The sequence below is a fragment of the Nyctereutes procyonoides genome, unplaced genomic scaffold, assembly GCF_905146905.1.
Source record: "Nyctereutes procyonoides isolate TBG_1078 unplaced genomic scaffold, NYPRO_anot_genome, whole genome shotgun sequence".
In the NCBI taxonomy this organism is placed as follows: Eukaryota; Metazoa; Chordata; class Mammalia; order Carnivora; family Canidae; genus Nyctereutes; species Nyctereutes procyonoides.
This window is the reverse complement of record NW_026575048.1, coordinates 12111638-12137332: the sequence shown is the minus strand read 5'-3', so window position 1 is coordinate 12137332 and position 25695 is coordinate 12111638. Positions and strand designations below refer to the sequence as shown.

Below are 25695 nucleotides of genomic sequence, written 5' to 3'. Positions count from 1 at the left end.
AAGCCCTTGTGCTGAGTGATGGGGATAGAGTAAGGTATAAAAACAGCCCTGCCCAAGAAGACTTCACCTTGAGAGACGTAAGGGAGAAAGCATGTAATCATGGTCCAGGCTGATAGGCATTGTGACAAAGTCAACACAGCACGTTAGGTGAGCAGAGGGAGGCAGAGCTCACTCGAGGGAGTGGATTTGTTTTACCTGCTCTGCCACTTGTGGGCTTGAGCAAGTCTCTAAATCTCTAAGATTATTTCTTTATCTCTAAAATTGAGATAACAACTGTTCCTACCTCATATGGTGGTTGTAAAAATTTAAATATGGTAATACATGAGAAGCTCTCATCACCATGGCCTGTAAAGCATTAAAAAATGCTCGTTGTCATTATAATTGTAGACAGAAGGAGAAACATGTGCAAGGGCCCTGAGGCAATAAAGAACAGGCCCTTTGAGAGAAGGGCAGGGTGTGGGTGGAGTGCAGGGTCCCTGGACAGAGAGGAAGAGAGGGGCCAGAGGAGATGAGCAGAGGCCAAGGGGCCAGGTTTTTCTGTGCCCAGTGCATGTATCTGGAATCTTGCTGCATTATATCCTGCAGGCACTGGGGAGCAGTGGAGGCATATTAAGCAGGGAAGTAACATAGTCGGATTCATGCTTAGGGAGAGGGCGCTGCCAGTCATATGGAGATGAATGGCAGGGTAGCAAGCCTGGAATCAGGAAGATCGGCATGGGGGCTATTTGCTGGATGCAGGTGAGCTGAGCTGAGGATTGGAATTAGGATAAGCAAAGTAGGGGCAGAAAGAAGTGAGCACAATTGTATGAACCATCCTTGGAGGTATCCTTGTTAGGTGGCCCATGAGCACACCCTGGCGAGACCTTATGAACTTGGTACAGAAACCCTCCACTGGCATTGCAAGGCACTGCACTCTGCTTTCTATGTCTTAAAGAAAGGATTGGATGTCTCATTTACTTTTTGTGGTGGTGGACAGAGCATGAGACTGAGAGGCAGGACATCTCTATTCTGGTCGCTTCTTCGACCCTAATGTATTTTAGGTCCTTGAGCCAGTGCTTTTAAGTAAAATAGGAGCTTTAGAAAGACGATCCCAGTTCTAATGTAGAATGTATTGTGTTGACCTTTGGGACTCTGGATCAGGAAGTCCAGAGTCCATCTGGAAGACTTTGGGAAGGACAAAGTCTTCCTATACCTGACCTGTGAGTTCTGGTCTGTAAAATGGGTCCAATGACACCTTTTCTACATTTGACACATGCTCGTGTTGAATGAAGATGAATTTTATTATATAAATATATTTCATTGTTGTTTTCATGATTGGTCTGTGGCTTATGTGCTATCTTGCAGAAAAATGTTAGGGTTAACCAGGACTTCTTATTCCCCAAAATACTGAGTTATAGATAAAAAATCAAAGTCTTTGATTTCTTAAAATCTTTGTACCCAGGGGCAGGGGTACTAAGTATTGTACATGCTGGAAGGTATCAGCTCATTCCAAGTGCTAATAAAATCCATCCCTTCTGATAGAGGCACTGGGTATTTGTCATCTTAGACATTAAAGAATAATATTAAAAGATAAACCCCTGCAGGGTGGGGTGCCTGGGTGGCTCAGTCGGTAAAGCTGTGCCTTCAGCTCACATCATGATCCCAGGGGCAGGGTATTGAGCCCTGGCATCTGGCTCCCTGGTCAGCGGGGAGCCTGCTTTTCCCTCTGCTCCTCACTGTGCTCATGCTGTCTTGCTATCCTTCTCTCTGTCTCTCTCTTTCAAATAAATCAATAAAATCTAAAAACAACAAGAAAACCCACCCTGCAGGGCTACTGTTTTATCTGTTTTTGTTCTTACCTTCTGTTCTTTATTGACAAAGGTAGTTTTGGCTTTGGAAATCTCTTTCCAAATAGTCATAACTAGTAAACAAATCTTCTGAGTGCCTCTTCTCTAATCAAGAAAATTGGTGTTGAAATTCTGGTGCATGTAGGAAAAGGTCAGCAATCACAATGATGCCTGCACCCTGGGCCTAAATCCTTTGTTATGTCTTACTGATCATAAACAGATTAATTTCCTCTCAAACTATGACCACATTTTTTAAAAACAAGCTCAAATTGGTTTTTATTTGGTTTTACACTTTGGGAATACAACTAATACTATTATTCAATTTTTTTGCTTCCAAACAAAAACAGAGTTCCAACTTAAAATGTGTGTGTGTGTATGTGTGTGTGTCCTTTAATTTTCTCCTCTCTTTTGGAACTGGAAATGTTAGCAGAGAACTATTTTTTAAGAGAATCTTTGTTTCCTACTGAGCAGGCTTAAAGCTAACTCCCGTGGAAGTGGTTTTGCTCTCAGAGCCAAGAAAGTAGTCATAGAAAATACCATGTGCACATCCCAAATTGTCGCCCCGGGGAGATGAGAGCCTCCCTTGGCAGGGACATGCGGGCTATCTCTGTAGGCACTGTGAACACTCCCTTAGTGACTAGAGAAACGCCCTCCTTCTAGACTATTTGGGGGGAAAAAAAGTGAAAGAAACCATTTCAAAGTTGCATAGCAGTAAAAGAAACTTGAGAAGTAAGACTTCTGTATTTAAAAGACTTGACCAGTCACCCAACTTATGCCTTTGGCTGGCCTCTCGTCCCTAAATACCACCCCTACCCCAGGTGGAGTGCTTCTCCTGGCCAGTCCAGATCCATAGGATTCTTCCTGCCCTGGGGACAGCTCACATCATTAAGCCAGCTTTTCTGGGAGACTCCACCTGCCATGTTTTCACATCCCTCGCTATCTATCAAGGGATTGAGCAGTGCTAGTGTGGAGCAGGCTACTTTGGAATGGAACAGAAACTGTGGATCCTTTTCCAAGAAAAGAGAGTGCATGCATATAATAATAGGCTAGCCTGCCTGCAATTTCCACAGCCCATGGACTCCCAAAGTCCCCAGACAAATATCTCGTAGGGGTCTGAAGCTTCAGGTTTCCTCCTTGAGGGAAAAGAGCATAGATTTTGGGGTCCCAGACTCTCAGTGTCAAATGTGACTCTATCCTTTTTTCTCCTGTAGTGCTCAGAAAGATGCTTTATCCACCTGAACCTCTTTTTCTTCCAATAACCATGAAGATAATTATAGCAAGCTCAAGGGTTGCTGTGAGGTTTGCGTGAACCAAAATGTGTGAAAGCTCAAGCATGGTGCCAGGCACACAGTCGGCGCTCAATAAAATTTGGATGTTCTTGTCTCTCTCCTGTATAGTCATAGAAGAGTAAGCTATAATCACCCTGATTGGTTCTTAATATATACCGAATACATACTATTACCTTCACATTCAGTTAACATTTTTGAGCATGTACTGTTGATCAGAAATTTGTCGTATGCTTCCTTGATAGATCACATTCTTAAGCAGGTTGCTATCTCCCTAAATAGAGTATCACGTGTGTGCTGAGACCCTGCCTTCTGTCATTGAGTACCCTACACCCAGTGCCCTGTGCCATCAGGGTGTTCAACAAGTAACTGAGTAATTCCCTTGGGTAATTGTTACAGGTGTCTTTTTTTATTTTTAAAAAAACAAAGAGGGAAGGAGGAAGAAACTTCCCACCAAACTGCTATCAGATCTCTGGTGTCAGGATAGGAGTTTGCTTTTTCTTTTAATTTAGATAGGTCACTGTCATCAAGAGAATCAGTGTTGAGGAAGGCCAACACGGGAAGGAACCAAGCCTCCCAGGATCAAGTGGGCAGTAATCCTCGCCTCCTCTTCTTTAATTGCTGGCAAATCTATATGTTACCCCTCTGTCCTTTGGCATTTCATTCATTTTCAATGGAGATGTTTCATGAGGCACTTTGGTGGAAGAAAGGGTTCTCTTCATTAGGTATTTGTGTTTTCCTTGGACTTTATTCTGTATTTTTGAAATGGGACACAATTGTAGACATAACCATTTGGTTAAAACTTGAAGTTTTCAATGATTTTTCTAGAATTTACTAAAAGAGTGACCTAGTTGTTCTGGTTTTCAAAAGCAGTTGTGTATGCTTGGAATTTCTGTGTTGGAAACAGCTAATAATGTATACAGAGTTATCTGAAGACCTCAGCCTCTAATTATTACAAACTTGCATAAATATTGTTCTTTTGAAAATTTGTGGTTTTTACATAAGGATTTGTATCTTTTTCAATCAGCTTCTATATTTAATTTTAGTAATCCTAAATTTTCTAATCCCTAGAAAATAGACCTTCTCCTAGATATATTTGGAAGATAAAATAAGAAAAATATATCAAAATACAGTGTTTGGCACATAGAAAAGTATCTTACAGTGCTAACTATTAATGCCTTTAAGTATTGACCTGATGATAGTGAACGTGATTGGCATAAAGAAACATGGATCTTACGAGGTCAAACATGAAAGATGAAGAGAAATGGAACTTATATGAGTCAGGAGATATTATATTTCCTCGATTTTCTGAATTTCTTAAACCATAAAATGAGTGGTAATGCTGAATAATTGTAGCTAATATTTGCATGGCATTTTGCAGTATACACAATCTTTTCACACTCATTTTATATAGTTTTTACAACAACATCACACAGAAGATGTTATTATGTAAGATGAGGAACCCAAGGCTCACAGCTGAAATGAATTGCACCAGAATAATGGGAGAATTGGATGGCACTTTATATTTGAGCAGTTCTTTCAAATTTTTCTGTGTGAAAAATCTACTACTTACTCTATACATCTTTTGAGAACATCAGTTGGCCATGTTGTTATTTGACCTACACTGTGCTTCCGATTCTCAAGACCATGTCTTAGTCTTTATCAGTGAATCCTAGCTTACAATGCCATGGGAAAACAGGTCCAGCCAAAAGCTAAAGTCAACATGGCCAAGTACCCAGTGGACCTTTGCTTTGGTAGAGAAGAGGTAGTCCTGGGAAAATCCAGCCATGGAAGAAGACTGGTACCCCTAAGACCAAAAGGCCATCCAGAGTGGTAACCGATGGAAAGAGAACCACCTTCCAATGAATGCTAGGTGTCCAAAAGCAAGAGACCTCTCAAGTAAAAGAGTCAGAGAGTGTATTTTCAGGGCTCACCCCTTAATAAGCACTTATCCAACTGATATTCCTTTCCTTTCTTTTTATCTGACAGCTAAGACCTCTTACCTGCCCCTGGGTTCTCTTCCCTTGCTGCACCCCTGCCAGTCTCTTCTCGAAGAAATGAATTCAGATCTCACAACACTCAGGTGCACACTGTAGCTATAGCAAGTCCCAGGAAGGCTTCACTTTAGGATGATATCTGAAGATGCCAAAGGAGTTGTCTGTGTGTGTGTTTAAAGTAAGCCTACACCTCACACCATAGACAACATACTCTTTTCAGAATAAATATGCTCTATATTATTTGATCCCTTTTATGCCTGCAATCCCTCTTACCATCCTCCTTTGTGACTTCTGTTTCTAGTATTTTAGTACTTGAACATCTACATTTTTAGCTATACTTCGCTCCATCAAATTGGTTCTCCTCTCCCTCTTACAAGGGAGAACTTTCCTATCCCTTGAACTTACGTAAACAGTTTCTTCTTATGAACACTGCCAAGAATCATCTTCAGAATGCTTATCATCCATTTAAGTGACTTGGGTTAAGGTCCTCCGAGGAGACGCGGAGCACCTGCTGGCTTTCTGTAGTCTTTCTAAGTTCCCGCACCATAAGGGAGAATGGCAAGTAGCTGGCATCCCTTGGGACAGACCCAGCAGCAGGTCTGTAGCTGTGGTGTTACCAAATACAACGTGGAAACGAGAGTCCCCACTTTCTTAAGCACAGCCCTGGACTGCCTCCAAGCTGCTCTGCCACCCATTCAGCTGCGAAACCATTTCTGTACCCACGGGAGCTCTAAAGCTTGGCTCCTCCTCAGATATGAATGACTTCCCCTGTCTGCCCTTAGCCAGAGATTTCTCTTTTCTCAACTGTTTCTTAGTTATGATCAATTTTTCCTTTTTTCTTTCTATCAAAACAAAAACAAAACAAAACAAACACAAAAGGCAAACACCAAAAAATAACAAAACACAAAACTCTGCTTCTTCAGCATAACCCATTTGTTTTTGTTTTGGGAACACTAAATCTTGGAAGGGATGGTTTCTTCTCCTTTGCTCTGGCTAGCAGAAGCTCAGGTCCAAATCAAACACTCCTCTGAACTCAACGGAAGTCCTTATGGCCAAGATGACCTATAATTCACATACTGCTTGCCTGTCTACCTTCGTCTTCCTAGTCTACTTTAATTTTTCTCCTCTCCCCACTTTTGCCATATAAGTATTTGCATTCTATAATTATGTATAATAATGTATCGTAGGTTCTTTTATTGCACAAGATAAAATATTAAAAATAACCTTCCCATTAATGAATTAAACCAGCTCACTAGTGACATGCTACATAGAAATGTATTTTATATGCACTGAGGAGCTATTTGCAAAGACTGCAGAGTCACTGCCATGAGGATTATGGCTGAGGCTCTGGTGGAACCCCATGGATGAGGATCCCCTCCAAGTGGACCCCCAGGATCTCTTCTCAGTGACCGTCTGTGTCATGTTAACTCATTTTGCAGACCTTAAACCAGAATACACTTCCATGAATTCTTGTTGATCTTGAAGAGAAGTGGGAAGCATCAAATCCTTCTGTACTTATTGGAAGAGTGTGTATTGAAATGCAGGTTCAAAGTCCATGGGACTGGACTTGCCCCTAATACTACATAGTGTCCTATAGTCATCATTCCGGATGGTTCCTATTGAGGATATGAAACATCTAGAGTACTGAGTGTTCTTTAATTGACCGCAGTTGATATTAGGATCATGTTGGAAAATGTTTGACCATATCAACCAGCCAGCTTAAATGACCTTTTGAACAGAAAGAATTCTGTAGCCAGCTGATATTTGTACTTCTACATTTGTTCCTTCCAGTCTGTTACTAATTTTAAAGGCCTGACATATTTCCCACCCAGGTAGTCTGACAGTAAAATCACGCACAAGACAGAGTTTTAGGAGGAAGCTAAATCCATTCAGGTCTCTTGCGACACATTAATAGTGCAAAACCAGGAAAATCAAGAATAGTTAACTTCCATTAAGGCATTTTATGTGAAAGTTGGGACTGCTGCTAAACAGTAGAATCATCTTCCTACCAGAAGCGTCTCCGGGTCTGAATTGGAATTGGTCATTAAGCTGGAAACAGATTCCTTCCAAGAGACCCAGGAGGGTTTGTGAATGATGCCCAGTGGCAGGGGTGGACTACACCAGTTCTGAGCTTTAATTTGGCAGGATCTAGCTCATCCAGAGCTTTGCTCAAAAATATCTTTAAAATAAATGTGCGTAAAGGCACGAGAGGAAGAGAAAAATGACAGAAAGAACAGGGAAGATTCTTTTGGGAGAAACATGGTGTTTGCTTCCTAGCATGTGTGCTGTGCGTGTGTGCATAGGCGTGTGTATGTGTGTGCACACATGTGTATGTGCATGCCCAGTCATATACCTCAAGAGGGCAGAAGTCTAAGAAGTATCTTGTCTGACCTTCTGCCCAACACGTAATTCATTTTTATATTATTTTTACAAGTTGATAGAGCACATTTCTCCTTAGACACCACTGGTTACAGGAAACTCACTATTTCACAAGGCAAATCCCTCAATATTCAGACAACTGGACTGGTTACATTTCTTTTTTCATGACATTGAATAAAGATCTTGAGTTAGTCCTTCAGTGACCCCACCTCTCTTCCCTAGAGCTGCATACAACCTATTAATCCATCTTCCATAGGATAATCCTAAATAAAAATTTGAAGGGTGTTCTAATCATGATAATGATGACGGTGGTAATTATCATCATCATTATCCATAGTTGTAGTACATACATTTCTTGAGCACTTCCTATAAGTGATGTGCTAAGCATTTTATATTTTGATCTCATTAATCTTCAAGATTCGATTAAATACATTTCAAAAATTCATTTTATGGATGGGAATACTGAGGTTTGGAGAGATAAAGCAGCTTGCTCTGGGTAGCAGAGGTAACAGGACACAGTACTAGGGTCAAAATCAGGCTTCCACAGCCTCTTTTCTGGCTTCACACCATCGACCTATGCAATGGATGATGTGTGGGAGTGTTTTCTCAGGGGAGGATTGAGAACTAGAATATCACCTTTTGCATCCAAGGGAGCTAACTGCTGGCTACAGACTGTCTCACACAAAGCTCTCTCCTCTTCTCACATCTTTCTTATAGTGGTGTAATTTTAGGAATTCCTGTATCAGCATAAACACTGTCTGAAGCCCTGTGCACAGGAAACTGCAACCCTGCAGTTTTTTTTTACTGGCCCAATGATTTTTCGAGTTGATCCTTTACAAACTGAGGTGTCTAAGTCATGTGTTAGGGAAATGCCTTCCAATGAGCATAGGACCCAGAATCAAAGTGTGGCTCCGTGAATATGTGCTGAATGAGTGAATGGACCAGTGGCCTCCTGAAGAAGATAGTTTAATCTCTAGAGCAGAGAGCAGTAGAAATTTTGCTGATTACCTAAATATAATTATGTTTTCCCTATTCTTTTTTTTTTAAGTTAGGATTGCAAATATGTATCAGATCTGTATTTCTCTGTTCGTTTGATTCCCCCATGCAATTACACTGTAATTTCATTGAAAATAACTTTTTGGATTAAATAAATACCTTTTCATGTTTGCACTTCATGAAGTAGCCATTCTTGTTTCCCCTGAAATGTCAAATTATGAGACCTCTACCTTGCCAAGAAGTTGCATTTCTGGAAAATCTGGTCTCCTGTACAGACCACACAGGGTGCCTGGGGAGCTAAATCTGTGTATTCTAAATTCTTTTCCTCAGGAATTTTAAGAAACTTTCCTTTCTGGACAGTATTTTAATAATGTCCTCATCATCTTGCTTGTCCATTAACATGGTATGTTCCCACGGGAGTGGGAAAGGAAACAAAGCAATGCTGAAGGATTTAATGTAAAGATTCAGGGAATTGGTGAAGGGGGAAAGGAAACAATGTAGAATATACCTAAGCTCTGCCTCCTTTAACTAAAAATACTTGATTCTTAGAATAGAGTGTTCTTTGATTAATTGTCATTATAGTGAATGAGATACAAGACACAAGTGTATTCTCCAGAGGCAGTTTGTGACATTCTTCTCACCATCATATTTTATATGGTTTATACCAGATACCCCTAACATTGAGAGAGCCAGCACCTCAGAGATATTTGTCTGTACCTGATTCAGGAAGAAGTTACTAAGTTATTAGTCATCACCTGGTATGGAGATGCTTTATATCTAGTCTTCAGATGCAACTATTGGGGGGGTCTGATGTGATTTATGCAAGTTAGCTATATAGGTCCAACCCTTTAAGAAGCCTGTTTTCTTAAAAAAAAAAAAAAAGTCTTTTTCATCCTGCTAATGGTATTTGGTTTTGTGTTGCCTCTCCTAGGTTTGCTGGGATGGGAAACCTGCTCAAAGTCCTTACCAGGGAAATTGAAAACTATCCACATTTTTTCCTGGATTTTGAAAGTAAGTTCCAAAAATTAAAAGATATTGATGGGAACTTTTTACTTTCTTTATATCTTGTTGATGGAAAAGTTATAACATAAAGATTTTATATGATACTTAAATCCAAATGTCACTACGAATTTCTGAGTCTTCAAAGATTATTTCATTACTTTCTTTTCCCATTATTTAAAAAAAATCTAATAGAAAATATTTTTAATGCATCCATGGTTTTCTTTGGTTTTAGAACCAATCAGCTTTCATCAGTTAGCATCAATCATCATCATGTATTTTTCTTAATAATTTTTATGAAACACTATATCATATTTTAGGGAAAAATAGCACATGTAGTATTTTACCTATATTAATATAAAACAAATATCACTAGACATGAAAAAATTACCAAAACTAGAAAATAGGCTTATAGATTATTTTTGAGTCATCTCTATCTGTTATTTATGTTATTTGATTATGTAAAACTACCCCAGACTTTTGAGGTATACCTCTTTTATCTGACAGTTGTTTCTTTTATCAAAATTTAATTTTTTTCTAAAGTAAAATGGCTTGTGAATTATGACTGAATAAATATAGAGGGTTTTTTTCTTATCTTGTTTATTTTCTGATTGAATATATTTCCAGATGAGTGACACATTCATGTTTTATCAACTAAGCTCATGTTTCCTTGTGTTCCCCTTTTTCTAAATTACAGTTCCACAGTAGCAAGCCCATTAAATGTCCTTTTCCCCAGTATTCACCCTTTGTTGCAAACTTTAATCTGCATTAAACTTTAATTTTTCAAATAGTTATGTATATTAAAAAAATAAGTTAGAATTTCCTTATAGATTAAACTTGCTAACAGAGATTTTCTAGGTAAATGCTAGAAGACCCTTTCAAGATACTGTAAAGCAAAAGGTGACTGTTCCCTAGATATGTCTTTTTAGAATCTTTGGTAAGTCTAAGCTGCATGAAAAGGAAAAGTGACCCCAAACCTCATGTGTTCTAAAAAAATATTGAATCTAGATTATATTCAATGAAGGATATTTCACTTCTGATTTAACTCATTTTGCTGCTGCTGCTGCTGTTTGGATAGATTTGGTTACATGGGGTTGGGTTGGTTTGGCTGGGCTTGGTTAAGTGGCATAGGTAGGATCAATACCAGAGTAATTTGAGACATCAAAAGGAATGGGGTTTTTTGCTGGTGTAACTTTCGCAACTCCAATATACGTATCTTTGTTGTTGTTGTTAAAGTGGAGATTTAAGAATAACTTTAAAGAATTTTACAAGATTAATGACCTATTATCTCATTCCCAGTTACCTTCCTACTTGCATGTTTAGTTGATTCCTTCCGCTTCTTGTCACATGCATTTTATACTGTTGCATCCAGCATGTACAAAGTCTAAAACAGTAGTGAAAGTAAATTTCCCCATTCACTCAAAACTTGAGGAGGCATATAAACACCTAGGGGAGTTAAATGCCTGCACTTTTTGTGAAACTCTAAATTCCACATGCACCTGCATATCCTGCTCATAAATGCCTACCGTGTTCAGTGGCCCCATTTGTCTGTGTAGCTATTCCTGTATTCTTGGCTTTCCATGCTTTTACAAAGAATAGTATTGAATTCTTTGTGGTCTATTTTTTTTAAAGATTTTATTTATTTATTTATTCATGAGAGACAGAGAGAGAGAGAGAGAGAGAGAGAGGGAGGGAGGGAGGGAGGGAGGGAGAAGCAGGCTCCTTGCAGGGAGCCTGATGTGGGACTCGATCCCGGGTCTCCAGGATCTGGCCCTGGACTGAAGGTGGCACTAAACCTCTGAACATCCCCCTTCCCCCCAGGCAGCCCAAGTGAAGTCTAATTTTAAAAGCCTTCCAAGTGAGAAAATTATAATCTGCAGGGATTTAAAGCAGTGGTTTTCAACGGGTGTTCCTGGAGTACCAGAGTTCTGAGGTTTTGAGGGTCCCTGGCCCATTGCTGTGGCAGACAGATCGCTCTTCCTCTCTCCTCTGACCCAGCACTGTAATCTGCTCAGTCTTGTTCTTTGGATAGTTTCTTAATTTTTTTTTTTTTTAAAGATCACAGTGGCTAAAAAGAACATCTAAATATCTTAAAATTTGATGATAGTTTATGGTACCAAAAACCCCATTTGTAGATCTACTATAATATCTTCAACAATGTTCCTTGCGGGCTGGATTCTCCTGCCTTGTAGCACATTAAGACTAGAGCAATCATACATAAGGAAAATATAAAACTATAAATTTACAAAAATATATATACTGTTCATTTCCCCATCAATTCTATAGAAGGTTAACGTTACTTCACTGAGATTCTGAAATGATAACTAGCTGAGCTGATGTCACATAGGGAATGAGTAAAGGACCTGAGATGGAACCCAGTTATCTGGCTTTCCTCCTCCAGAGCTCATCACAAGCAGCCTCTTAGAAGTGCGACAACCATCATCTTATTCCCAACTAGAGAGGGACATCTTAGTTATCTACAAACTAAGACATGTCATGGAAAAAAATTTTTTTTTTTTTTTTGATGCTGAAAATCCTATTTCCTAAAGGTGGTTCTCAAAAAGCATGGTGATGGACCAGAAGGGTAGCAAAGGTAGCTGTGGTCATGATTTTTCTGAATCTGTGGATTTTAGCTCAGCACAGTAGTATGTAGAATATGGTTATGAACATCCATGTAAGCCAGGCAACATCGGGGAGACGGCTCAAAAGGACAGTCACTGGAGTCTCAGGCTGGGGTGCAGGGTAATATAGACACTTTTTTCTTTTTAAAGATGGATTGATTGATTTGAGAGAGAGAAAGTGAGTGAGCACACAATCTGGGGAAGAGGCAGAGGGAGAGGGAGAAGCAGACTCCCTGCTGAGCAGGAAGCCTGATGCAGGGCTCCATCCCAGGATTCCGGGATCCTGACCTGAGCTGAAGGCAGACACTTAACCGACTGAGCCACTCAGGTGCCCCTAGGCACATTTTCACGACAAAATGTGAGAGGCTTATGACCACACCGTGGCCTGGGCATAAAGAGGAAGAAAGAGCATACATCTAGTTTCAGGAAATGAAAGAGGAATTGGAGAGTCATCTAGCAAAAGAGGGCCTTTGGAATGGGCTTAAAGAATGGGTGATTGTCCTATCGGCACTTAGGGAGAGGAGTTTTCCAACAGTGGAAATAGGGCTAGGACTAGGAAGGGCGTGTTTGAAGACCAGCAAGAGGCCCAATTTAGACCAAGCAGCACGTGTTTGCTGAAACGGAAGGCTGGCTTGGCTTAGACCACAGCAGTCGCAGAAGCTCAGGGCTAGTGGTCCTTAACTGGGGCTCGACTTCAAAAATAGCTGAACTCCCTGAGGGAAAACCCAAGAGCAGACAAGAGCTTGGCCTGTGGGAACTTCAGGTATGCTCATGCTTAACAGGAGGCTGATGAGTCAGGGAATTGGGAACAGAGACTAACTACATTGGACAATAAGGAAGGAGAATGTCACACTAAACCCAGCCTCCTGATGGCAGGGTCTGGGCGCCACTCGGGTTTGCAGCCCAGCACTTAGGCCTGTGTTGAGCATGCAGCACTGATCACCAAACTACCCTTAGTAACAGATGCTGGCCACATGAAGGGATGGAATAGAACAGTCTAGATTGAGGTAGTCAGGGCACACAGATAGTAAAGAAAGAGGGACTATAAGTGGATTTGGGGGCTGCAGAACGCTCAGGATAAGTAAGGCTTAGGAAGGGACCTACAGGAAGGGACCTACAGCCACGAGCTGCCCAACGACTGTAGCCCCGGAAGGACTGATTCAAGATGTATCGCTTTGTGTAATAAAGGGTGGACTGCAAAGAGTTAAGAAGAAAGCAGCAGAGGGAGGAAGGAAGGCCAAACAGCATGTAGCCACAGCTTAAATGAATTTGGCACCTCTGCTTTGAGTGTTGAATATTCTTTTTGAAGTCAGCAATGGAATATAATTGAACTGGGTCAAATAGATATAATTAAGCTGGGTCAAAATATAAGGTAAAATTAGACACATCTGTCCTAAGGTTTTCCAGTTGTGTAGATTTAATTTAAATTCTTGTCTGACCTTTGCAGTGAGTTCTACACTCTCTGCTCACATTTCTCCTCAACCACTTAACATCTTTTTTATTGTTGTTGCTTTTTTTTTTATCCCACTACTTTTTTTTTTTTTTTTTTTTCTGTCTCTACCTCCTTGTCGTATTTCCATTTCCTCTTTGAAGGCTAGGAAGCAGAGGGGGAATAAAATGCAACCTAATCTTGCCTAAGTGATGGTTCTGGGGACAGTGTATAAGAAGATGCATGCCTGAAGGTCTGCTGATAATTGTTCAATTGAATTCACTCGTTATGGCAACCAAAGTGGGCAGTAGGCATTAGCCCTCCAGCGAAATAGTTGCAGTGATTCCCACACCGAAATGATCATTAGAAACATCTGGTGGATATAATCTTTACATAGTTGTCCGAGTCTCTCCCAAAATTCTGATTCAGTGGCCTGGTTCCAGGAATCTCCTTTTGCCCACATTTCCCAGGTGGTTCTGAAGATCAGCCAGTTTGGGAACCACATTTAGCTAATGAAGCATGAACCCACCCGAGGGTTTGCGACAGGGGAGCTGACTGAGCAACCTTTCAAGTTCCCAGATCCAGAGCTGAGGTCCCAAGAATAGGTCACTGAAGACTCCTTTTGGTTCTTGTTTCCCTATCTTTCCCTTGCCATGCAGGCAATATAGAGTTAGCTGTAAACCAGAACTTTGTAGAGTGACCCACTTTCTCAGTCCTTTGCACATCTACTTTGGAGTAGTCTCCAAGACAGTTTTTGGCCACTATGAGTAAACATGCTGTGAACGTTTTTTGTTTTTTGTTTTTTAAGATTTTATTTATTTATTCATGAGAGACACACACTGAGAGAGGCAGAGACACTGGCAGAGGAAGAAGCAGGCTCCATGCAGGGAGCCTGATGTGGGACTCGATCCCGGGTCTCCAGGATCACCCCCTGAGCCGAAGGCAGGTGCTAAACCGCTGAGCCACCCAGGGATCCCCCTGCTGTGAACGTTCTTTTTTTTTTTTTTTTTTTTTTTTTTTTTGTGAACGTTCTTATACAATCTTTGCGTGCATCATTTCTCTTGGAAAAATAATGACGAGTAAACTGTTTAGGTCAGTTATATGCAGCTTTTCAAGAAACTGCCAACTAGTTTACCAAATGGGATGCACTGTTTTCCTTTTCTACCAGCAATCTAGAGTCCTCAGGTGTTCCATGTCATCTCCAAAATTTAATATAGTCCATCTTCTTTTCCTTTTAGCTACTCTAGTGACTGTGAGATGTTTTCTCATTGTGGCTTCCATTTGCGTTTCCATGATAACTGATAATGTTGGGCACTTTTTCCTGTGCTTATTGAATATTTGCTTAGCTTTTTTAGAATGTATTGTTCACTCAAGTCTTTTACCCATTTTTAATGAGGTTGTTTTTCTTTATATCACTACGTTTTAGGAGTTCCTTACTATGTTCTGGATACCCGTCATTTGTGAGATAATAGCTTGCAAATGTCTTCACTCATTCAGTGCCTTGTCTGTTTTCTGGTTTTTGCATGAACAGAAGTTTTACATTTTGATGAAGTGCAATTTATCATTATTTTTCTTTTGTGCCAAGTGCATCCTGTCTCCTCTTTAAGAAATCATGGCCCACCCCAAGGTCCTAAAGACATTCTGCTGTTTCCTTCTGGAAGTTCTAGAAATTTAAGCTTTACATTAAACCAGTGACCAACCATGAACTAATTTTTGTTTGTTTTATGAGCAAGGTGTTGAGTTCATTGTATTCATGTGTTATCGACTTGTTCCACAACAGGTAGATTGCTTGAATGCCATTATCAGAAATCAGTTAACTGTCCTATGTTTGGATTTTCTCCTCTCCCCCATTGATTTATTGATCCTTTTCACCAGTTAATACCAAACTATAACAAATAATAAGTCGTAAAGTCAAGACAAGCAAGTCCTTCAAATTTGTTGTTTGTTTGGTTTTTGTTGTTGTTGTTTTAAGATTTTATTTATTTATTCATAGAGACATAGAGAGAGAGAGAGAGGCAGAGACACAGGCAGAGGGAGAAGCAGGCTCCATGCAGGGAGCCTGACATGGGACTCAATCCCGAGTCTCCAGGATCACACCCCAGGCTGCAGGAGACGCTAAACTGCTGCACCATGCCACAGGGGCTGCCCTTGTTGGTTTTTAAGATTGTTTTGACTCCTCCAACTCCTTTAGTTTTCTTAATAAATTTTTATAATCAGCTTTCAATTGCTATAAAATAGCCTTACAGGGATATTGATTATAATATAAAATCCAAAGATCAATTTGTGGAGAATTGACATCTAAACAATATTGATTTTTCTTACCTATGTGTATGGTATATCTTTCCATTTGTTTAGATATTCTTTGATTTCACTCAGCAACGTCATATAGTTTTTAGAGGTCTTGCAGAGCTTTTAAGTATCTCATTGAGCATTTTATATTTTGACCATAACAGCTTTTTTCTGCTTATTGTTTGTATGCCATAGGTTTCCCCACCCTGTCTGTGCCTTTATCTTTGCAGTGCATTTCTTGTCAACAACATGTAGTTGGCCCTAGCTTTTCCATCCAAGCTGATAATATCTGCCTTCTAATTGGAGTCGTTAGCCCATTTACATTTAATTAATGTTTGTATCTGAGCCTATCTTGATGTTGAATTCTATTTGTTGTATTTGCTCTTTGTTTCTCTCTTAATGTCTTCATGCCTTTTGATAAGTAGAATAATTTTGGTATTCTCTTTGATCTTTTCTGTTGGCTTTTTAGTGCTGCCTCTTTATGCTTATTGTAGAGATTACAGTGTGCATCTTCAACTTATTATAATCGATCTTCAACATGTATTCTTCATTTCATGAAGAATCTTGTCCCAATACACTTCCCATCACTATCCTTTCACTCTTGTGCTCTTTTATGTTATGCTTCTACATCTGCTAGAAACTCCCCATTGCAATATGTGATAGTCTTTTCCTTTAAACTCTCAATGTATGTATGTGTAATTTAAGTAGATCTTTTATATTTACTGACATATTTGCTGGTTCTGGTGTCCTCATTCCTTCTTATATAACTAAGTGTCTTTGGTATCATTTCACTTCCACATGAAGAACTTCCCTGCAGAGAGGACTTGGTTGGCATCTTATGCTTTGATCATTACATATGCACGGTCCAGCATGGAGCAGGGCATGAAGTATAAGCTTAGAAACTTTGATTTTTTTTTTTGTACTGATGCTAATTCAGTAATCATATGCAGCGCATCTCCTGCATTGTAGCATCAGGCAGGAACAACAGGAATGAGGATGGGATCTTAGGGGGCAGAGAGGCATGGAGGGATGACATAGAGCACATAAATATAGGGTCATCAAGGGAACATGTCCTCTTCTTCAAGAAGTATATAATTGTACTGGGGAGAGATGTAAGCACGTTGAACAGACAATAGTACAGGTAGTACAGACACCTACAAGAGAATGGAGAGCAAGTGATGGGCTAGCCAGAAAAGAAAGTACAGGTTCTAAGTCTGGGTTGAAGAAATGTTTCTTGGCAGATAGTCACTGAGAAATGATTTTCTTATAAGACAAACCCACCTTTATGAGAGCGATAGAAATACCAAGAACAGTGATTATGGGGCAGGGGTGGCAGCTACCCAGGAAGGAAATTCTAAAGCCTCCAAACCATTCATTATACTCTGAGAAAGGCCCTGGATATTTTAACTTGTTAGGACTATAGTCTCCTACTTTTTGAAACAAGGCCAAGAGTCAGATTAGCCACTCACCTGGGATGATGTGGATGACACAGGCTACCTCCTGCCACTGCTGAGCTTGTCTTTCATTCCTCCCTTCTTTGGTACCCTCACCTCTGCTAAGGTTGTTCAGAGGAGGCTAGGTGATCTTGGGAGAGGAAGGGGGGAAATAAAAGATGTGTTCTGGTCACTTTACAAATGAGACAAACAAACAAAAAACATCAGAACAGACCTGGAAAACAATTAATTTATGCCAACACAGAGGTTCAGTCACAGTGATACTTTAAATTTCCAGTACTTTTGCTTTTTAAATACTTTTTATCTATGTCAGCATCCCATTGTGACCCTACGGATCATAGTCCCTCTAAGACCAAACAGGGGGCAGGGCTCTTGTCAGTGTCCCTTCCTTTACCAATAAGTAATCTGAGAGCCAGAGACATGAACTGATTGGCATTGAAGTCTCATATTCTGTGAGTGGCAAAAGTGGCATTTGGACCTGAGTCTCAAAAAATCTCCATCCTTGGCATCCCTTCCTTCTCCCATGAAGGCACAGGAATCCCACTGCATGCAGTTGAAATAGATTAGCCTCCCAGCGCCTCGCCACTCTCTGCTGTTCATAGTCCCTCATTTGCTTTTCCATAGGAAAGGGCTCTGGTGTAGGATGACTAACGTTCCTGTGCAAATAAATATGTCAGCCCAGTCACTTACATTTTTCCAATGGACCTTTGTAATTTTATGTGGTTTGTGGAAGCAGCTAGTATTCTGTTATAAATCATTATCACTTTATATCCCCAAATGTTAATCATAGATAATTAGTTACATTTCTTAGTTCCTCCTGAAGGGGAAAGGGGTAGAGAAGTAAGGAAGTGGTGGGAAAGAAGAGCTAGGGGTATAATTTATGGCTTTGGTAAATCTTTTTGCTGTACTTTTCTTCAGTGTTTATACAACAGCTGCTGGGGTACAGAGAGAACTGTATATCCTATTGATGAAATGCCAGGGCTCCCTTCAAAGCCAAAGACATCTCCAAATAAATTGTGTCTTCTGCTCACATTATCTTCAGTTAATTTGTTTGATTCTCTGTCAGATTTTCCATACAGTTCTGAATAGGTTGTGAGGAGAAGGTATGCATGCCCCCACCCTGCTTGGGAAGACAGAGTGTGTCCTTGGCTGATTTACAAAGATAAGAACACTTTGATTTGACAGCCCTACCTAGGCTTGAGCCCTGCTGCTGTGCCCTGGGGTATGTTCACCAAAGATGTTCCTTCCTGACAAACAAAGCACTCAGCCACCTCCCTCTCCATCCACACAGTGGAATGCCAAGCATTCTGCTCTCAGTAAACATCACAGTCCTCCATGCAAAGCCTTCACCTGACCCCAGTGACACCAGAATCCTGACACTTAATATCTGTAGTCACTAGCCAATTGAGCCAAAGGAGGATAAATAGATCCCCTGTAAACAAAATGAATACTGCTTCACATATCTCCATTGATAAGAAGGTTATTTTTCTGTTAAAAATTCTAGGCACTTGGAATTCAGCGAATTCTTGACAATATATTCAAGGTCACGGGACACATAATACATTTTCATACTTCCCACAATAGCGAGTCCAGAAAAGGGCTTTAAATCATTGCCTGGGGAATGGCCTGGATAGGCTTGTTCCAGGGCTCTTGGGAGTATTGCTTGCTGGAATTGCCTGTGTAAATCACACTTTTTTTTTTTTAACAACTTCATTGTTAGACAAGAGCATCCCAGCATGATGTAACCATTCTTCTCAATGGAGATGAAATAAGTGACAATGATTAGAATCTTAGAATGTGATTCTTAGAAGAAACATCACAGAGGGATTCATTGTCTACAACTAAAAACAAGGACTCGTGTCCATCAGTAATATTATTGGTGGGAATATGTATGTGTGTGCACCTTTGACTAAAGGTCAACCTTTGTGTTAAAAATAGAAAGACAAAACCCATACCTTGGAGTTCCTGTTCACTTAGCAAGTGCTTTAGGGGGTTGCCAATAGGTTAAATATCAACCTACCTTTTCAATCACTAATTTTTCAAGGAATTTCTCTTTGACATCTGAAGACACAGTGCATTTTTAAAACATGGCTACCAACTGAATCTGAATACGGAGAATAACAAAAGCAAAGACCCCAAAGCCTCTCAAAGGGATAGTCCGGAAAGCAAGTTATAGATAACAGCCTTAGCATTGGAATAGTCAACAGAAGTACAGTTTTTCACTCAACACATCTCCTAATAATGTGCTAACCACACTGAAGAGACATTGAAGCTGTATATTAATGATGGATGATCTAAAAACACCAGTGTTAATGAATGTGTGAGTAGCCAATTTGATTATAGATAAATATACATATATAAAAGCAATAACAGTGAGAGAGTTAACAGTAGAGAAACCATTGGGAAGAAGAGACAAAGGAGAGGATCCAGAAGTAACAGGATCTTCATTTCTTTCACTGCTTCCCAACAACCGCATCCTCTACCACCTGGTCAATGTCCTCTTTTATTTATTGAGTCATGACATATCTATTGAGTGTCTCCAATGGTAGGTATGTCCTACCATATGGAGGTATTGAGGAAAAGAATATAGACTGTCTCCAAAGATCTCTGAATTCAAAGACAAGCAGAAAGATCATCCATCATAAAACATAGTGTGAGAAGTAAATCATTCATTCAGGGATTTTATTCAGCAGATCTTTCTTGAGCATATACTATGTGCCAGGCATCACACTAGGCCTGGAGATTTCAGGTCACATGAAACAAAATAAAGCCAGAGTCCTGCAGCCTAACAGATCAGATTCTCATCAATTAGTCTTGGCTGCCTGATCACATTGCTGGAGGATCAAAGTAGAATGAATCATGAACTTCCATAGGGATATGAGCCAATGCCAAATGTCACTTAGGGTTACACAGTCCTTTTTATACTTGGAAAACAAAACAAAACAAAACAAACAAACCGAAACAGACAGACAGATTAGAGCTTCTCCCAGTCAGTACTCTCCATCTTGGAAGTTGACCCTACTTGTGACTTGAGCTCCCAGAAGGCAGGGACCACATGCTCCCAGCACCAAAGGCCTAGTCATTAGCTGGATGAGGAAGTGACTTCAGTTCCATGACAGGGGAAGGAGAAAAAAAGGGGGGGCACCCAATAAGACTAACAAATTCTGGAAGAAAATGAGCCAGCACATTTCTAAGTTGGGATGAAAAAGGAATGATGGATTGGATTTATCCGATCCCACCCCACCCCTGCTAAATGGGGCCATATGAAAAACATTTTTAATAAGACACCAGGACATCTGCCAAAAGAAACATTTTCCCAGAGAGGAAGGCTGGGAGTGGGGATCCTGTTTCACAGATCACTGCCGTGCTGGGAGAGGGTTCCTGTCTTATGAAAGGGCTTCCCCACAGCCCCAGCTCTGAGGGAGAAGGAACACCACTCATGTCACTTGTCCAGCTCTTTGTGGTCACATCAATGTAAGGGTTGAGTCATATCATAAAGTGTCACTTCACCTGGAATAGAGAGCAATGCTTGCCCATCTACAGCCAGTACCACCTTTTGGCCATTCTATTGGTAACAGTCTTCCTTTTGAAGCACTTAAGAAAGGCTTCTATTTTAAAAAACTGACTGAAATTCTTCTCCTTTTGTGTTAATCACCAGAAGAATGGGTTTTTGTGTTTGTCTAGGCCTCTTCTTCCAGCCACTTCACTGTAATTCTGTTTTGTCTAAAACTTACCAGTGGTGACTCGCTCCGATGGAGCCATTGTGACAGCCAAGATCAGAAGACTTCCTTTTCTGGTCTCCAAGTGTCTTCTTCTTTGCATACTACTTTATAATTACATTCAAAGAGGCTAACCTCCCGGAAGCTTGGTCATAGCCTCTTTTTTCTTTCCTCCTCTTCAAGTATCTCTCTCTCTCTAGGAAATGGCCGTTTTAGCTTATGATTTTTCAGTGCATTCATCAAAGGACTGCATGCACCTTTGCATTTGAGGGAATGAGCTTTTTCTATTTCTTTGTTTTCTAGGACCTTTGTGTTGCATTTCTGCCACATAATCTCTTCCCAGACTTTGTTCTTACTCAGAAATTGCCCTGGAAGACTGTTCACTGAAATGCTCTCCTCAGTTACAGTCTTCCTAACTTACAAGATTTTAAAGGTTTCTGTTTAAAACACCCATATCACCTTGAGAAAAGTTTGGGAAAGCAGGAAAGGTTAAGGCTATAAAGTGATTAATAGCATACATAACAATGTACCTGAGAATTTTCCAGAAACAGTGGAAAGGTTGAAAAGGATAAAAGAGTAACCTAGCCTCCCAAGCTAGATGCTGTACTGTAACCTGGTGGGTCTCTGTCATGGTCCTCATGCTACGCTCACTCCCTTGGGCCTTCCAGCCAGCTCAAGCTCATCCCTTATCTTGAGTGATTTCTACTCCTCCCAGAACACATTCATCTTTTCCTTCTGAGTTCTGGTACATGTGCACTTCTGTCCCTTCTCCTTCCCACCCTGATATCCATCTCACTCCTAGAAAGCAGAGTTTGCAAAACACCTGGATAGTCTATGAGGGCCTATGATTTTTCTTTCTAAAGAGAATTACCGTATGCCGATGAGCTTCATCCTTCATTTCCCAGGCAACTCTACCAATTTCTTAGGTCCTAGCAGGACATATAATAAAATGGTCTAAAAATGGGCATGACTTCTCAGGGGCCTGGCCTCAGATTAAGCATAAGTCCAGCAGAGGTAACTGAAGCAAAGTAGCCACATCTGGCTCCTCCCTCACTCTGACACTCAGCCCTTTTGAAAGCCCACTCAGCACGGTCAGCGCCTCACTTCAAATGTCACCTGTCTCCTGAATTCTGTCTTTCATACTCTCAGTAAATCATTATCTTCTTTAGGTAGGTAGCAACCCTTTGTGCTCCCTCCAAGACTAGTCAAACTGGGTTTTGATCTGGGGACATAAGTGGAATCTGCTGAGAGAATTCACTACCTTAGGACTTGGATTTTTGAACATGAATTTTTAGGAGATGACCTCTATAGCCCTTCTCCATTAGCAGTGTTTTTGTTTTGGATGGAGATTGATTTCCTTATTAGCCCGGGCAAATAACCTATTTTATATGTATTGGGAGATAAAACCCAAACTTTACCACCATTCGACTTCCACCCACTAACCTTCACAAAATACTCATGGGGACAAGAACAGATACTGGCCACAGGAATGCAGCATAAAAGTGGGAATTCAGAGCTAAGGGATGCTTCCGTGGCTGTTAGAATATGTTCTTCATTTGTGTAAACCTGAATGTGTCATTTATTTTTGTGGGTAGAATTTACAGTCAAGATCCAAAATGAGCAGTACAAGTGTCTTTAAAAGGAACCTCCTGTTGGGGGCGCCTGGCTGGCTGAGTCAGTAGAGCATGCAACTCTTGATCTTGAGGTCATCAGTTCAAGCCCCCACATTGGGTATAGAGCTTACTAAAGAAATTAATTAGTTAATTAACTAATTGAACCTCCTGCAATTCTTGAGTTCACAGTGGATGATAAATCTCAGTGCTTCCTCCGTATCATTGTGTTCCAGAAGGATACATCTCTGTCCCAGCTCTGAAGGATTACCTAATATTTTAAGCTTCTTTGTTTCTATGGAAATTCTAGAAGAGGGGCTGTTTTTTCCCATCTAAACCCAGATTCACAGATTTTTAGTCCTAACAGAACTATTCAGTAGCTCTTCCTCTTAAATGTGGCCCCCAAAGACAATATTTATTCCTTCTATCACCCAGTTAACCACTTAGCACGTAAGTGTGCAAAGAGTATGTTCTACACAAATAAACAAGGTGCCCGCAGTGATCCCAACATGCCTTGGTGTAACGTGTGCAGAGAGATGGACAACTGTCTTGAACAGAGTCATGGGCAGAAGTTGTGTTAGTTTCCTTTTCTAGCAGCTCATTACATTAAAGAGTAAAGACCAGGGATCCCTGGGTGGCTCAGCGGTTTAGCACCTGCCTTTGGCCCAGGGCATAATCTTGGAGTCCTGGGATAGAGTCTCATGTTGGGCTCCCGGCATGGAGCCTGCTTCTCCCTCTGCCTGTCTCTGTCTCTATGTCTATCATGAATAAATAAAAATAAAATCTTAAAAAAAAAAAACAAAAAAGAGTAAAGACCAAACCTACAGGAATCAAACAGGACTGCCTAGCTGGTGGAACTGAACGCCGATCTTCTTCCCAAGCCGTTTGTAAACACAAGCCCTCTGTGTCTTTTGGTTTCCCTTCTGCTCAGATGCGCAGCCCACAGAAGGAGAGAGGGAAATCTGGAACCAGATCAGCGCCGTCCTCCAGGATTCTGAGAGCATCCTCGCAGACCTGCAGGCTTACAAGGGCGCGGGGCCAGAGATCCGAGATGTATGCCAATGATAACACTGAGCTGACAAGACCCTCGGACGAGAAGGGAAACCCACACACGCACACACACCCAGCAAGATTAAGTAATAGCCCTAGTATTTCCTAGTGTACGAGGAAGAACAAGGAGGGTAATGTGGTTTTTACAAAAGTATGAATGGCCCCCTTTATTCTAGTACGTTAATATGAGTACACGGCACTGTAGACCGTGTAAGATATTAGCCCTTCTCCTCTCAGTCATACCTTTGCTAGCAGAGGACTGACGTTTAAGCAATCAATTCATCAGCATGTTACTTCATGTAAGGGAAACATACATATAAAGTCTCTGGACAACAGTTGAAATATAAGTCACAAGGAAAAAAAAAAGAAATATAAATCATGAGATCTGGGTTTGCACAGATTTCCCAGCATATTGTAATAATTGTGTCAGGTCCCACAGTATCACAAACGACAGCTGTAAGCTAGCTTGCTTTAAGTAGCCTGCAGGTCCCCATCTTGAAATGGCTTGAGTTTAAAAAAATAAATCCCTGAAAAAAAAAAAAAAAACACCAAAACAAAACAAAACAAAAAAAAGATTGTCAGCGTGGCTTTTAAGACTTCATAATGCCTAAAAGGCAAGAAACTTCACACTCCTTTTATTTGACATAATTAGTTTTGTGGAAGTATCAACACATACACACATACCTTACTGCCAGGGCCACCATCTTTCTGGGAAAAAAAAATCCCACTAACGTAATCCTTCAGCTGCTGAAACCCAGACAAAACATCATTTCGAAGAAAGTGACAGCCTCTTGAGAGGTAGTCTTTCTACTTAGGGGTCACCATTAATTTAGGGGATGTAGGTAACATCACAGAACAGAAGGCGTGTGACACACATTATAGACAAAGGAAGACATCTGTAGGATCTGCACTTTCTAATGAGCACTGGCTCTACTTCAGTAGAATCAAAATGTGATGGAGGAAGGCTAAATGGCTTCCAATTAGATTTGCAATTTTTTTTTGCATTTAAAATAAGAGAAACAAGATGCCGCAGGATCTAATTGTAGGGGCACTTGGACTATGTTCAAGGGCTCAAATCTCCATTCTAAGCGAGCATCTTGGAGGACAGTCCAGTGAACACATGTCACTTTAACAGCACACTAGCAAAGTATACTAGGAATTGTATTTTCTTAAAACAAAATCCTTTCTCAATCTTAAGGCATTTTGATGGGGTACTTTTTGCCTCTTTTTAAACAGACGATTCTTTCATATTTTGGTAGGCGATTCAAAATCCCAACGACATTCAGCTTCAAGAAAAAGCTTGGAACGCGGTGTGTCCTCTGGTCGTGAGGCTAAAGAGATTTTATGAATTTTCCATAAGGCTAGGTGAGTATGTGTTTATAGTTTTCATCCTATGTGTGAGGTTCTGTTACGGGGTTTGTGACAGGATTAGGAAGAACTAGCTCAGTGCGCTGGGGAATGGTCTACATCCATCGGGAGTGTCTTTGGAGAGGCCGATCATGGACAGAAACACCTGTCATTTTCACTTCCTTAAATTCATCTCAGCGTTGCTTCCCCTGCAGTTATCCACACATCGAGAGTGTCTTTACTGGTGGGTGTCCCTCCGGTCTTGTTCTCAGCCAAGTCTCACTGGTAACAGTTTTGTGGGCTGATCACATTTCTGAATGACAGAGAAGTTGAAACAAACAGGTTACTTGCTAACTGAAAAAGGACTTGATTTGCTGGAGACGTGATAAATTTAATATAGTAAAATACAGGAAAAACAAACATTCTAAAGATAGACCTGCTTTTAAGCTTTAAAAACACCTGTACAGGTACAGGATGGCTTTGCAGAAATGAAAGTAAAGTCTGGCTAACAATAGCACCTATATGACATAACCACTTCTCCAAGTGTAAAGCCATATGGGGTTTCATTAATTATTATATTTGGTATATTTGGGATGAGGAAAGGGATAGTCATGTTCTACTTTACTTTTGCTGTAAACAAATGCCACATTTTAAGAGTTCAAAGAGAAATTGAAACAGTTTGGGAGGATAATA

The 25695-nt window shown here is 40.5% G+C and overlaps 1 protein-coding gene across 5 annotated transcripts in view; it reads left to right on the top strand.

Moving 5' to 3' along the window:
* The window catches only part of CYRIA (CYFIP related Rac1 interactor A), a 100057-nt gene that overhangs the window by 64354 nt on the left and 10008 nt on the right, over positions 1-25695 (top strand). For 4 of the 5 annotated variants that reach the window (XM_055327512.1, XM_055327513.1, XM_055327516.1 and 1 more), the window contains exons 5-7: positions 9416-9495; positions 23537-23658; positions 24915-25020. In XM_055327512.1, the coding sequence (XP_055183487.1) occupies positions 9426-9495; positions 23537-23658; positions 24915-25020 (298 nt within the window). In that variant the 5' untranslated portion in view covers positions 9416-9425. Of the gene's footprint in view, positions 1-9415; positions 9496-23536; positions 23659-24914; positions 25021-25695 lie in introns of those variants that run through there. The other variant, XM_055327517.1, reaches the window with a different exon arrangement.